The sequence below is a fragment of the Eptatretus burgeri genome, chromosome 16, assembly GCF_056783735.1.
Source record: "Eptatretus burgeri isolate ZD-2024b chromosome 16, Ebu_testis_v1, whole genome shotgun sequence".
NCBI lineage: Eukaryota > Metazoa > Chordata > Myxini > Myxiniformes > Myxinidae > Eptatretus > Eptatretus burgeri.
Window position 1 is genome coordinate 59,542,242 of NC_140976.1, and position 14,920 is coordinate 59,557,161.

A 14,920-nucleotide genomic window follows, 5' to 3' on the forward strand; every position below is an offset into this window, starting at 1 on the left:
CAGGCACAGAAAGGCTCGTCTAGCCTTTGCAAAAGCTCACTTGGACAAAGATCCAAGCTTTTGGTCCTCAGTTCTGTGGTCGGATGAGACAAAAATGGAGCTTTTCGGGCAGAGATGTTGCTTTCGTTTGGCGAAAGAAAGGTGAAGCATACAACCCTAAGAACACAGTCCCGACCTTCAAGCATGGAGGCGGGAGCATAATGCTTTGGGGATGTTTCTCAGCCAGTGGGCCTGGCAATCTTGTCAAATGGATGGCATCATGAAAATGAGGAGTACATCAAGATCCTTGAGGAAACCATCAAACAGTCTGCAGAGAAACTTTACCTCGGGGAGCGTTGGACGTATCAGCAGGACAACGATCCAAAACACACCGCCAAGTCAGTTAAGAAATGGTTCCGCGATAATGATGTAGACGTTCTCGAGTGGCCAAGCCAAAGTCTGGACCTCAACCCAATCGAGAATCTGTGGAGGGAGCTCAAGACCGGAGTGATTGTAAGGAAGCCTTCCAACCTCAAAGACCTGGAGATCTTCGTGAAGGAGGCCATGAAAAGTGGGCCAAAATCCCTGCAGAGACATGCAAAAACCTTGTGAGCAAGTATAAGAACCTTTTGGAGGCTGTAATCACAAACAGAGGCTTTTCCATTGATTACTGAATGTGACTGAAGTGATCTAAGCAAGGGTATGAATAATTCTGGACATGACATTTTTTTGTAAATCTATCAATAAAATACCCCCGAAACAATGTATTTCTTGAAATGTATCTTGCAGTGATTCTTTCAGCTGTTTGTCACATTATTATGTAACTTAAGCCAGAAGAAACTCATTCCTCAAATAACACAATTCAAAATACTCCAAATTTGGTAAGGGTATGGATAATTTTGGGCTCAACTATATATATATATATATATATATATATATATATATATATATATATATATATATATATATATATATATATATATATATATATATATATATATATATATATATATATATATATATATATATATATGTATCTCTTATGAATATCAAAAGAATCTTAGGAATATCAAAAGCATGTGCATTATCACAAACATTGGCCTCAATTCTGAGACTTGGTATGGGGTATGAATAATTTTGGACAGGCATAAAAACAGAAATCTTAACATTTCTATTGTTATGCTAATAATGTTGAGCCAAAATATATGTGGATTTGTACATGCCAACTAAATGTCCTTGGGTGAAGTGAAAGTGACTCTCTGCTGTTTCTGGTCCTCGGACAACAGCTTGGGGACCATCTTTGTGCACCTTGTGCATTTCGAGATTTTCAGTGATGATGCTCCAGACAGTGTCCTTGTTGATGGAAAGTTCCTCGGCAATCATCCGCAGCGCGAGTCGACGATCTGCGCACGCCATCTGCTTCACACGCTCGATGTTGTCCGCTGTTCTGCTCGTTGAAGGTCTTCCAGACCGTGGATAGTCTTCAACCTCCTCCCGTCCCTCTTTCAACCTCTTGTGCCATTCAAATGCACGTATATGTGACATCGTTTCTTCCCCATAGACTTGCTGCAGAATTGTGAAGGATTCAGAAGGCGTTTTGCCAAGCTTGGCAAGAAACTTCAGATTGGCTCTCTGCTCACGACTCATAGCGCGACGACTCAGACTAGACATGTAAAGCACGACCTGTAAAAAAAAATCACACGAGCGCAGTCAACTATCACCAACCATATATATTGCTGGAATGTTTCGAAAGACTGATGCAACCCGTTCATTCAAGTTGTGTGAGTGGAGCACACAGCAGGCTCAGTCCCGTTACTTTTTATACGGACCTCGTATATAAAGACCCACCTACATCTCTTACCTGTGAATGGAGGGAATAGCCATTCAGCTCTCACCTCATCAACTAAACCCAGGTGGCTCGGATTATATAGATAAATAATTGACCCCCTCCCACACTCCTCTCGCCAAAGTAGCTGCATGAAGCAACCCAAGAAGACTTCCACAAGGTAAGTGCTATGCTGTTTTGAACCCTTCCTAGAGTTCCTCAACAACTTAGTTGTTAGTGCCCCCTTGTGGTAGCCAGTCTTAAAAATCGTCTTCCTTTTCCTTTATCTCCACCACCAAAGGGGGGTGGCGGTTATGTTTTTCACCCCCGTCTGTCTGTTTGTAAATCTGTGAAGAGGATATCTCAAAAAGTTGTGGATGGATTTGGATGAGATTTGGTGGTTGTGTTGTGATTTTGGAGGTTGTACGTTTGATAAGGCCAAAATGATTAGATTTTGGTGACGATCTGGATATTAGCATTCTTTAAGTGATTCTTCACCATTGAGTGACAGGGAGAAAAAGGATAGACACTATAGCACGATATCACAAAAAGTTGTGGACGGATTTGGACAAAACTTGGTGAATGAGTTGGGTAGGTGACAAGAACAAGCCGATGAGATATTGGTTCAGTCTGGATCCAGTTCCGGCTGATCTGTTTGATACAAAACATAAACTGTTCAGCCTGGTGGAGGTATCCGCTCTTCCAAGTGTCTCGTCTTCATCGTGTAATGGTACCTTCTCAAAATTACGATTTGGATGTGATATGTTGTGATCAATAAAAATTCTTTCAAAAATTAAAAAGTGCTTTTACAAGAATGTGCCACAGCACATTGCCCACTGAAGGTGGGCTGAGAAGGGTACTACCACCCAGAATCAGGAGTGCTGGCAAATTATTTAAATGTTAAACTTAGATTTTTGAAAGTAAAAGCAGCAATGGAGTCCAAATAAAGCCTGAAGGAGGCAAATGCAAGATGAAACGTGATGTGTGGTGAATTTCAGTATCCTGTTTGAAACTTGGTAGCGATGTACAGATATTGTAACTGATCATATGGGAGAGAGAAAAGACAGCCAACAACCTAAAATGCAAGACAACGAGAAGGGATTTGTGTGTCTGATTGTATTTGCCTTTATTTATGTATTATTTGGCAGTTCTTCATTGCATGTTGTTAATTTTGTTTATCTCTTTACCTCCCTAACCCTCCTCAGATGTTGGTTCCCTGATGGACGTTTGTCTACCCTTTATTCAATACGACGCCACAAAGAGAACATTCGTAATGTCATTTAATTGATTGCCACAACTTGGGGAATGCCTTTTGCTTTATGGCCATAGCTACACCGTAAAGCAAAAGGCGTTCCCCAAGTTGGATGTAGCTATCAGAAGAGTAAGCCATGACCTTAATGACATGCATCACAGTGCTGTATTTCAATCTTCCAGCAGAAAGGGATGGCGAGCTTTATGTCCTTTTGGAAAAAAATGGTACCATCATACTTGCTCATCTGCAGATTGACATATGTAGTCTGATACTCTTATTTGGGGTATTAGACCCAGATTAAACAACTGAAAGGTAGGTTCACTACCTCTGAGCTATCTTGCCAGCTCGAGAGATGTTTAACTGATGAGCTTGAGATTTCTGCATTCATTTATTTATTTTCACTGTGGAAAGTGAAAACTGCTTTGGTTTTATTAAAACATCGAGTATCGTGTATTATTTTAAAATAATTCTACTGTTCCAACTTTTGTCACAATCGTTTGCAAGCTATTTGGGGTTTGGGAATCATTTGACTAATTGCAGTTTCAGGTAATTTGATGTTTTATTTTGGTGGAAGACTGATTATTCTTCTTCTTTTTTTAATGATGCTCACACATCAATGTATACATCTCTCTCCATCCATTCAAGCAATACAAAATCATTTTGCTATGCTCAGATGGGTTGTATGATAAGTAATGACGGAGTTGCAATGTGGTGAGGTAATTCTAAAGAAAGGAGGCAATATTTACCTCTGCCACCAAAGGAAGATGGAGGTTATGTTTTCACCCTTGTCTGTCTTTGAACAGGATATCTCAAAGTTGTGGACGCATTCGGATGAAATTTGGTGGAGGGGTTGGGTGTGTGACAGGACCAAAATGATTAGATTTTGGTGAAGATCCAGATACTTGAATTTTTAAATGATTCTTCACCAATATGCCTGTGGTTGACTTAATGGTGAGGGTGGTGGGCTTTGGCTCCTCGGGTCCTGAGTTCAAATCCCGCTCAGCTGTTGAATTAATACCAGGTGGGGTTAACTCAGCCTATCATCCTTCTGAGGTCAGCAAAATGAGTGCCAGCATGCTGGTATACTGTCAGAGTGGCGGCCCATCCAGGATTGTGCCCAATAGCCTAGGAGACTGCTTAAGCAGCATCAACACTCTGCACAGAATATGGTCCAAATCTCCTCCTCCTTCACCAATGAGAGATTGTGCCAAAAACAACATAAAGCAGGATATCTCAAAAAGTTCTGGACAGACTCAGAGGAAACTTGGACATATTGGGTGTGTGACGATGAATTGATTCAATTTTGGTGAAGATCCAGATCCAGACATGAGAATTTAAAAAAAACCTTTTCAGTGAATCTTTACCATTGAGAGATGGGGGAAAAAAAAAATATATATATATATATATATATATATATAGCATGATATTTCAAAATGTTCTGGACGAGTTATGACAAACTAGGTGGATGAGTTAGTTATGTAATGAGAGCAAGCCAATTTTATTTTGCTTCAGGTCCGGATCCAGATCTGGCCTATTAGTGGGATACAAAATTTCATCTGTTCAGCTTGGGGGAAGTATGTGCTCTATCAAGTACCGTTGGAGTTTAGAACTATGCTGAAATTATTTTATAATTGAGTGAATCTTTGAACGTGAAGATCTCAAATAAAAACTAAAATCTCCAAATTCCAGGAATGCTGATTGTGTGTATGTGTTTTTTGTTACTACTATAATGACCCCATGTAATCTCAGTTTCGGGGGTGGCCCCAGGAGGGAGTTGGGCCTCTGCCCAATCCTTCATGAACTGGCTGGCCGGGGCTGACGTTTGACTGGAGCTGATTTTGCCGGCGAGAACTCGCCAACTCTTCACAAAGGACAATGAGATCTTTAATGTTCACGAACTATTCCTCGCAGATGTGACCCTTGCTTAATATCCATCCAAAGGTTGGTGCACTTTGTGATGCAACACCCTGCTTGCAAAGCACCAATCCGATAGGTTAGTCGGACTGGGAATAAAAAACAGATTCGACAGCTCAATAGTGAGAACCAGCTGATTTGTGGAAGACTTGGGCCAAAAACTTTCCCTGGCTGACGCCACAAGGAAGTTGGTGGTGATAAATAATTGGGTTGTTAAGATAGTGTGTGTGTTTTAGTTACATGTATGGGAGAAGACTTGTGGGTGGGTGGGTGATGGGGGCAGGGGGCTCTTCAATGTACTTGCATCAGAGGCTGAAAATACACCCAGTGGTGTATCTGTATGAAGAAGAACCATCACTTTATCCATCCATCCATTGAGACCATATGATGTGCAGAGCATTGGTGCTACCGAAGCAGTCGCCTTGGCTATTGGGCAAAATCCTGGATGGATCGCCACTCCGACACAGTATCCCAGCATGCTGGCACTCACTTTTGCTGACCTCGGAAGGACGACAGGCAGTCAACCCCACCTGGTATTAATTCAACAGCCAAGTGGGATTTTAACTTTGGATCTGAGGATTCCAAGCCCACCACCCTAACTATTAAGCCAACACCAGGCATGGCACTTTATCACTTGTTATACATTTTCTAAAATCCTCAATTTTCATCCGATTGACGACAATTGAAGAGCATTTGCAGATCAGGTCGTTGAATTCAACCACCTATTAGTTTTGAAGTCACCTTAGTCCAAAAGGGCAACATGCGACAAATTTCTAGAATCCTCAATTTTATCCAATTAACTTGAAATTTGAAGAGCATTTGCATATCAGGTCATTGAATTCAACCACCTATTATATTTGAGGTCACAAAAGGCCAAAAGGTCACCGTCAGCCAAAAGGTCAACATAGACCAAATTTCTAAGATCCTCAATTTTCATCTGATTCACTTGAAATTTGAAGAGAATTTACATATCAGGTCACTGAATTCAACCACCTATTATTGTTGAGGTCAATATCAGCCAAAAGGTCAATTTAGGCCAGATTTCTAAAATTGATAGGGCCAAAAACCACACACACACACACACACACACACACACACACACACACACACACACACACACACACACACACACACACACACACACACACACACACACACACACACACACACACACACACACACACACACACAGTGGGGAGAACAAGTATTTGATACACTGCGGATTTTGCAGGTTTTCCCACTTACAAAGCACGTAGAGGTTTGTAATTTTTATCATCGGTTCACTTCAACTGTGAAAGACGGAATCCAAAACAAAAATCCTCAAAATTGCATTATATGATTTTAAAATAATTAATTTGCATTTTATTGCCTGAAATAAGTATTTGATCACCTATCAACCAGGAAGAATTCCTGCTCTCAGAGACCTGTTAGTTTTGCCTTTAAAAACCCTCCCATTCTCCACTCATTACCTGTATTAACTGCACCTGTTTGAATTATACCTGTATTAACTGCACCTGTTTGAACTCGTTATCTGCATAAAAGACAGCTGTCCACATTCAATCAATCAGACTCCAACCTCTCCAGAATGGGCAAGACCAGAGAGCTGTCGAAGGACATCAGGGACAAAATTGTAGACTTGCACAAGGCTGGGATGGGTGACAGGACAAAAGGCAAGCAGCTTGGTGAGAAGGCAACAACTGTTGGCGCAATTATTCGAAAATGAAAGAAGTTCAAGATAACAGTCAATCTCCCTCGGTCTGGGGCTCCATGCAAGATGTCACCTCGTGGAGCCTCAATGATCATGAGAAAGGTGAGGGATCAGCCCAGAACTACACGGCAGGACCAGGTCAATGACCTGAAGAGAGCTGGGACCACAGAATCAAAATAAACCATCAGTAGCACACTACTCCGTCATGGATTAAAATCCTGCAGCGCACGCAAGGTCCCTCTGCTCAAGCCAGCGCATGTCCAGGCCCGTCTGAAGTTTGCCAATGACCATCTGGATGATCCAGAGGAGGAATGGGAGAAGGTCATGTGGTTTGATGAGACGAAAATAGAGCTTTTTGGTTTGAACTCCACTCGCCGTGTTTGGAGGAAGAAGAAGGATGAGTACAACCCCAAGAACACCATCCCAACCGTGAAGCATGGAGGTGGAAACATCATTCTTTGGGGATGCTTTTCTGCCAAGGGGACAGGACGACTGCACCGAATTGAGGGGAGGATGGATGGGGCCATGTATCACGAGATCTTGGCCAACAACCTCCTTCCCTCAAGAAGAGCATTGAAGATGGGGCGTGGCTGGGTCTTCCAGCATGACAATGACCCGAAACACACAGCCAGGGCAACTAAGAAGTGGCTCCGGAAGAAGCATCTCAAGGTCCTGGAGTGGCCGAGCCAGTCTCCAGACCTGAACCCAATGGAAAATCTTTGGAGGGAGCTGAAAGTCTGTGTTGCCCAGCGACAGCCCCGAAACGTGAAGGATCTGGAGAAGATCTGTATGGAGGAGTGGGTCAAAATCCCTGCTGCAGTCTGTGCAAACCTGGTTAAGAACTATAGGAAAGGTCTGATCTCTGTACGAAATATTAAATTCAGTTTTTCTGATGTATCAAATACTTATTTCATGCAATAAAATGCAAATTAATTATTGAAAAATCATACAATGTGATTTTCAAGATTTTTATTTTAGATTCCATCTTTCACAGCTGAAGTGTACCTCTGATAAAAAAAAATTAAAGACCTCTACGTGCTTTGTAAGTGGGAAAACCTGCAAAATCGGTAGTGTATCAAATACTTGTTCTCCCCACTATATATATATATATATATATATATATATATATATATATATATATATATATATATATATATATATATATATATATATATATATATATATATATATATATATATATATATATATATATATATATATATATATATTATCCCTGTGTCGTAAGAGGCGACCAGGGTTGCGTCAGGAAGGGCATCCGGCGTAAAACCTGTGCCAAATCACTATGCGGATCATAACGGATGATCCACTGTGGCGACCCCTAACGAGAGCAGCCGAAAGAAGATATATATATATATATATATATATATATATATATATATATATATATATATATATATATATATATATATATATATATATATATATATATATATATCCATTATAATACCAAGCTTGCACACTAAAAACTCGGCTCGCTGTCACACGATCCCAATGAAATTGCTGTGGCACTTAGCGGACATGCCGACAATGTTTGGGAAGTCTTGGCATTCCATAGTACCACTTGCATTTTGCACAATGCGTATTTTTGTCATTCCCCGTGTACGGTCTGTCGTCTGCTACCAACTATGTTGTACTGCTATCCCATGCATGTGCACGGGTATCATGTATATATATATATATATATATATATATATATATATATATATATATATATATATATATATATCTCAAAGAGTTGTGGACGAGTTATGACAAAACAAGATGGACGAGTTGGTAAGGTGACAAGAACAAGCGGATTAGATTTTGGTTGGGATCCAACCCATCAGTGGGATACAAAATGTGAAATGTTCAACTGAGAAGAGGTATGCGCTCTACCGAGTGCCATTCTACTTTGTGTTGTTTTTCCAAGTGTCGCTCTGAGTGATTTTTTTTTTTTTTGTCGATATTGTCAGTTGCTTCATTCCTTTGCTTCCATCCTCCAAACCCTGTTCTTTGTCATACACCAGGTATTACGAAATTAAAGCTGAAGATTTGACCTTTGTATCATCTCATCAGGGCCCATCAGGGTCTACCTCCCCCTGCCTGCTCCCTTCTTCACCATACCATGACCAAGTCTCATCCTTCCCCTCTCCCCACCTCTCCCATCACCCTCCTGCCACTTGGCTATGCCTGCTCTCATCATCTCCCCTCCCTCGCACGGCAACCTTCACATTCTTCCCCCTCCAAGCTTCCCTCTCACCTTTCTCAAAAACTACCCCCCTCACCATTCTCCCTCATCTCTCCCCTCACCCCCCCTCCCCCTTCTCAAAGTTGCTCCGCCTCATATCCACAAAGCTGCCTTCTTCCCCTGTCCTCTCTCTTCCATCTCATCCCTCCACCTCCTCTAATCTTCAACTTCCCTCTGCCCACTCTCTTATTACTCCCCACCAAGCCTTTTCTCCTCCTCATCCGGCCCTCTCCCATACCTCTTCGGTAATCCCCCACACACTGTCAACATCTCTCCCTTCCTCCTCCTCCCTCCCTCGCCCTACCCTCCCCTGCACCCAAAGCCTCCTCCCCTCAGTCTTCCTTAACAGTGTGGACCTCAAACATCTGGGGCCTTCGCTCAAACCTGACAGATTACGTCTGGTTTGTTAGTGGCAACCTGCATGGACAGATCTTCAACAAAAACGTTACTCCCTCGTATCTCTCCCTGGTAACTCCCTCCTTCAGTTTGACAGACCTGAGCCTCGTCCTGGTAGAGGAGTTGCTCTCTTCATCAAAAGCTCTTTTCCTCACTCGCCATGCACTGCCCCCACTCCCCCCACACCCCTGGCTATGGATTCCACTCCACTCCCACCTCGTGTTTATGTGTGTGTTGTACCGTCCACCAAACAGTGATGACTCCATTTACACCTAGCTCGCCAAAAACATGGACCAACTTTTATCCTCTCATCCCAACTCTCTTCCTCGTATGTGGTGACTTCAATTGCCATCATGCCAATTGGATCGGTGTGGGTACCTCCCTCACCTGCCATGTCTCTTCAGCAAAAGACTTCTGTGACTCATTGGGACTGACACAATGTCAACTTCCCCACCAGGATCTAAATCAACAGTACTCCATCTCTTCTGGATCTGATTTTGACCAATATCTCAGAAAGCGTCTGCTGTTCTTCTTCTGCTGCAATCAGTTCATCTGACCACATGCTTGTCAAAGTGGACATCTCTCTCGCTGTTATTAGAGAACCACCTCAATGCCGTCGAGTCTGGCATTTCACTCCGGCCAACTGGCAAGGTCTTCAAGCAACCATCAAATTTCTTGACTGGTCTCCCATCTCTACTTTCTCCAACATCAACCCATCCTGGGAATTCTTTCAAAGAAATTTGCTCTCTCTCATGCACAGATTTATCCCCTGTCATCTTCAGTTGTCCTACACTTCCTCCTGCCAATGGTACATTGAAGCTTGTGGTGAGGCAGTCGTCCTGAAATAACGTGCCTTTGCCTCATGCAAAGCAAACCCAACTGAGGGAAATATCAGTTCCTTCCACAAAGATGGAACAAGTGTGTATCTACCCTGAAGAGAGCCAGGAAACAACATCTTTCTTATTATATCTCAAGTCTGAACTCTCAAACCTGTCTCCCCCCCCTCAAAATGCTGGTGGCATCTAATTAAGTCTGTTTCTGGTGTATGTTCCCCCTCCATCCTCTCCCTTACCTCAAATGGCCACACAGCTGACACTGCACATGAAAAGGCTGAATGCCTAAAAACTCTGTGTTTGCTTTTAAATCTTGTGCCCCAAACCCATGGCTTTCTGTGCCCACCTTACCCAGTCACACCCAGCTGTTCCTGGACTATGTTCCCTTTTCTCCTGACAAGGTGGAGAGCTTGCTGTCAAACCTCAACTCTGATTCTGCAACCAGTCCAGACAGCATCAGCCCACGTGTCCTAAAAACCTGCTCTACTGCTCTTGCTCACCCTCTCTCTGTTCTATTCACCCTCTCATTTGCTCAAGGTCATCTGCCATCTGCTTGGAAATCAGCTGACATTACCGCTCTGGATAAAAAGGTACAAAACAGATCCTTGCAACTACAGACCAATCAGCAAGGTTATGGAATCCATCATCTCTTCCAACATTAAATCCTTCCTCTTCTCCAATGGCCTGATCTCTGGATATCAATTTGGATTCATATCAGGTCACTCCACCCTGGATTTGCTGCTCCTGCTTTCTCAACAATGGATGGAGGTCCTCAATGCCAGACAATGGTCAGAGCCATCTTCCTCGACATATCGCGTGCTTTCCCTCAACCTATCGCGTGCACCCCACCGTGCTCACCAAACTCTTCCTATGGTATACAAGGCAATCTCTACTCTTGGCTCGCAGACTTCCTCTCCTGTCGCAGTCAATGTGTGGCCCTCAATGGAATTCTCTCATCTCCTCTTCCTGTCCAGGCTGGAGTTTCTCAAGGCAGTGTTCTGAGTGCTGTGCTTTTTTCATCAATGATCTCTCCAACTCTGGAAAATCCTTTGTCTCTTTGCCGATGACTCCAACCTCTGCCGTACCATCTGTCATCCCTCAGATCGGCAAGCAGCAGCCTCTTCACTCCATGCCGACCTGGATAAAATCACACTCACTATGTCTCTCCGACCATCTGGACCCCCCCCCCCACCCCCGACCCATCTACTTTCTCAACAATCCTCTTGAAGAAGTCATTTCATTAAAACTTTTGGGCCTCACTATCTGCCATGATCTTTCCTGGGAAAGCCAAATCTCCAAGCTGGCCTCCAAAGCCAGTCACTTAATGGCATCCTCCGCCGTGCAAATTCCTTCCTTGGCACACCTGAGCTCCTGACCATGTACAAAAATTTGTCCACAGCCTGATGTAGTACTGACTGCCCTCCCCTCTGGGCTGCTGCTCCCACGTTTCACCTTTCTCAGGGTCATGCTGTGGAAACCAAGGCTTTTAAGATCATTAGTATCTCCTTCGATGAGGTTGTCGTTGGGCCTCTCACTCTCTCACTGCAGGCAGGTCGGTGGTCTTTCTGTCTTTGACCATCTCCTCTCTGACCCCCACCCCCCACTCTGTCTGCTATCTGTCCCACCCATATTTCCGCAGGGTGCTCAAGGTCCATCAGCAACCCCCTTCTGGTTAAACTACCAAAATCAATAATCACTGCTCACCTTCATTCTTTCATTCCTCTTTTTCCCCACCTTTGGAACAAACTTCCACACGCTCTTCAATCCTTCCTTTCCCTCCAGGTCTTCAAAACAGCTGTTCAACACCATCTCTTATCTCCCCCTATCTAAACCCATGATCTTTTCTACCCCCATTCATCCACCCCAAACCCACCTCCTTCAAATTTCCTGCTTTCCTTCCTGAAAGTCCCTGTAATGTCCATCTTGTATTCCCTGTGTTCCCCACCCCATCCCTCCCCCTTCCACAGATCTCCTAATGTTTCTGATCCCCACTGTTTTGTCCTTCGCACTCCCATCCCTCTTGTCTCCTTAACCCCATGTTATACGTTCTGTGTGTTAGCTCGTATACGAGCCTTGACATTATATATATATATATATATATATATATATATATATATATATATATATATATATATATATAATCAGGAATTGTACCTTCATAAGGAAATAGATTTGTGCATTTGCTGTACCTTTTTAATTATTGTTATTATCCCCCGCCAACCAACGAAGTTGGTGGGGGATATAGAAATGGGTTCTTTGTATTATGTTTGTGTTTTGAATGTTGTAGCCTCTTTTCACACTATTGGTTAGCTTGGACTCAGTTGCTGTGGAGCGGAGCTTTGCACCTCGTGCTGCACAAAAACATATCTACACACATCCTGTACACGGATTTGTAAAAATAATCAAAACAGGTTTTCAACTTGAATATTAAACCTGCAACTTTATTCTCAGGATATTTTGACCAGATTGGGTTGTGATATTTGAATTTTGGTGGAGGTTAATTTTATTGAACAGCAAGATAAAAAGCTTATTTTGGAATAATGTGCTTTTATATACACTCTTTCCTTCATGTGCGATATTCATTTCAATATCCAATCAAAAAACTCTCAAATCAGACTGCAATGTGTTTGAATTTGCCTCGAAAGACAAATATATTTGAATGTTATTTTCACATTGACCGCCTTTTTGTCCTTTTGTTTCCAATAAAGCACTTGCATCCTGCCTCACAGCAATTTGTCGAACAATCTGCATACCACCAATGGTTCTACCCATCTGTATTGACCATTTGTGGATAAGTTGAACAGCTACTGACTTTCCAGGACTTATTGCCAAACCAGTTGATAGTTATCCTCCAGCATTCACTGCAATTCCTCCAAAAAAAAAAACAACATTTTTCTCAGTCAATTAAATTTCGTTGAAGTTGTATTTATGCAACACAAACGTTGGTAAAATGAAGTTAAGTGATTGATGGTAACATTTTGAGTTTTCTCTTGGCACCTTCAATTATGTATGTATGTATATACAAGAAGAAGACGTCGTACAGAGCACGATACTTGCAAAATCCATGAAACAAATCTGAACTCAAAAATAATTGGTGGTTGAATTCAATGACCAAATATGCAACTCTTCAAATTTCAAGTGAATCAGATTAAAATTGACAATCTTAGAAATTCAGCCTATGTTGACCTTTTGGCCGATATGATCCTCCAAAATAATTGGTGGTTGAATTCAGTGACCTGAAATATAAATCCTTTTCAAATTTCAAGTCAATTGGATGAAAAATGACTGACATTTGACCTATGACCTCAAAATCAATGGGCTTCTCAGTTTCGACTACCTCTACAACTTGATAGTTTCATGGCGATCGGTTTCGAATCGACTTGTAAGCGATTGACAGACAGACAGAATAACAAAATCGACTGACCAATATACTTGAAAAATCTTCGATTTTGCAAGTAACAGGAAGATGTCGTGCAGAGCACGATACTTGCAAAATCCATAAAACAAATTTGACCTAAAAAAAATAATTGGTGCTTGAATTCAATGACCAAATATGTAAATCCTCTTCAAATTTCAAGTGAATCAGATCAAAAATGACTTTTATAAATTCGGCCTATGTTGACCTTTTGGCCAATGTGGACCTTAAAAAAAATTGGCTCATTGAATTCAGTGACCTGATGTGAAAATCCTCTTCATATTTCTAGTCAGTCAGATGAAAAGTAAGGATTTTAGAAATCCTTTTATTTTTTTAGATTTTATATTTTTAGATTTTTAGATTTTTAGATTTATATTTTAGATTTTAGAAAAGTAAGGATTTAGAACCTTAGTTGTTGACCTTGGGCCTATGTTGACCTTTTGGTAGATATTGACCTCAAAAATAATTGCCAAGTTGAATTCAGTGACCTGAAATATAAATCCTCTTCAATTTTTAAGTCAATCAGATGAAAATTGTCAATTTTATAAATTCAGCCTATGTTGACCTTTTGACCTCAAAAACAATAGGCTTCTTCCTTTTGACAAACTCTACCATGTGGTGAAGTTTCGTGAAGATCGGTTTTAAATTGTGACCTGCAGTGTGACCACTCCTCATTTTCATAAATGCCAAGGTGAGCCAATGAAAAAAGCTAAGAATTCACAAGGTTTCGGAAAAGCGATGATAATAGAAAACCTATACACCAAGAAAACCTATAGAAAACCAAACGCCAAGGTGAACAACGAATAGCCAAGATCTTGTGAAAAAAGCCAAGGAGTGGTCACACTGGTGACCTGTAGGTGACAGACAGACAGATAGAATAACAAAATCGACGAACTAATATATGTGAAAAATCTTCGATTTTACAAGTAACAAACAGACAGAAAGGGGTGAAAACATAACCTCCTTCATCTTCGGTGTTAGAGGTAATGATGAATGCCACTCCCAAATCGTGAAAAACAATTGGAGTGCTTTTTCAGGTCTGGTGACTCTCTAATTGTCAGATTATTTTGGTTTCCAGGAGAACTTTGAGACAATTACTACAAATTATTTAATGGCCCCAATTATTCCCAAATCCTTGTGGGGTTGGCTGGTGAAAGGTTTTACTCAAAAACTTTCACAAATGGGCTTACCAGGACCAACGTTCGATAGAAGGTGGTAAGAATTTGGAATTTGTTTGGCGTGTCAGTGATAGTTCGCCGACTCTTAGCAAAGGACACCATGAGATCTTGAACATCCAGCAGCTAATGCTAGCAGACATGACACACAGTTTATCGTCTATCAGGGGGATGG

General features: G+C 41.7%; 2 protein-coding genes across 7 annotated transcripts in view; one reads left to right on the forward strand and one right to left on the reverse strand.

The window, feature by feature from the left end:
- Positions 1–3,011, reverse strand: part of LOC147011140 (protein GVQW3-like) — a 4,076-nt gene extending 1,065 nt beyond the window's left edge. The window contains exons 1-3 of one of the 2 annotated variants that reach the window (XR_015052542.1): positions 1,288–3,011; positions 325–564; positions 1–73 (exon numbers count right to left, since the gene is read on the reverse strand). The exon at positions 1–73 is cut by the window's left edge and continues 1,065 nt beyond it. Coding sequence is in view for 1 of the 2 variants with exons in the window: in XM_085860408.1 (XP_085716534.1) it covers positions 379–564; positions 1,288–1,650 (549 nt within the window). In the remaining variant the exon portion in view is untranslated. Of the gene's footprint in view, positions 565–1,287 lie in introns of both variants that reach the window. The other variant, XM_085860408.1, reaches the window with a different exon arrangement.
- Positions 1–4,752, forward strand: part of C1GALT1C1 (C1GALT1 specific chaperone 1) — a 37,648-nt gene extending 32,896 nt beyond the window's left edge. For all 5 annotated transcript variants that reach the window (XM_085860406.1, XM_085860407.1, XM_085860405.1 and 2 more), the window contains exon 5: positions 3,010–4,752. The gene's annotated coding sequence lies outside the window, so the exon portion shown is untranslated. The remainder of the gene's footprint in view (positions 1–3,009) is intronic.
- Positions 4,753–14,920: the final 10,168 nt, after the last annotated feature.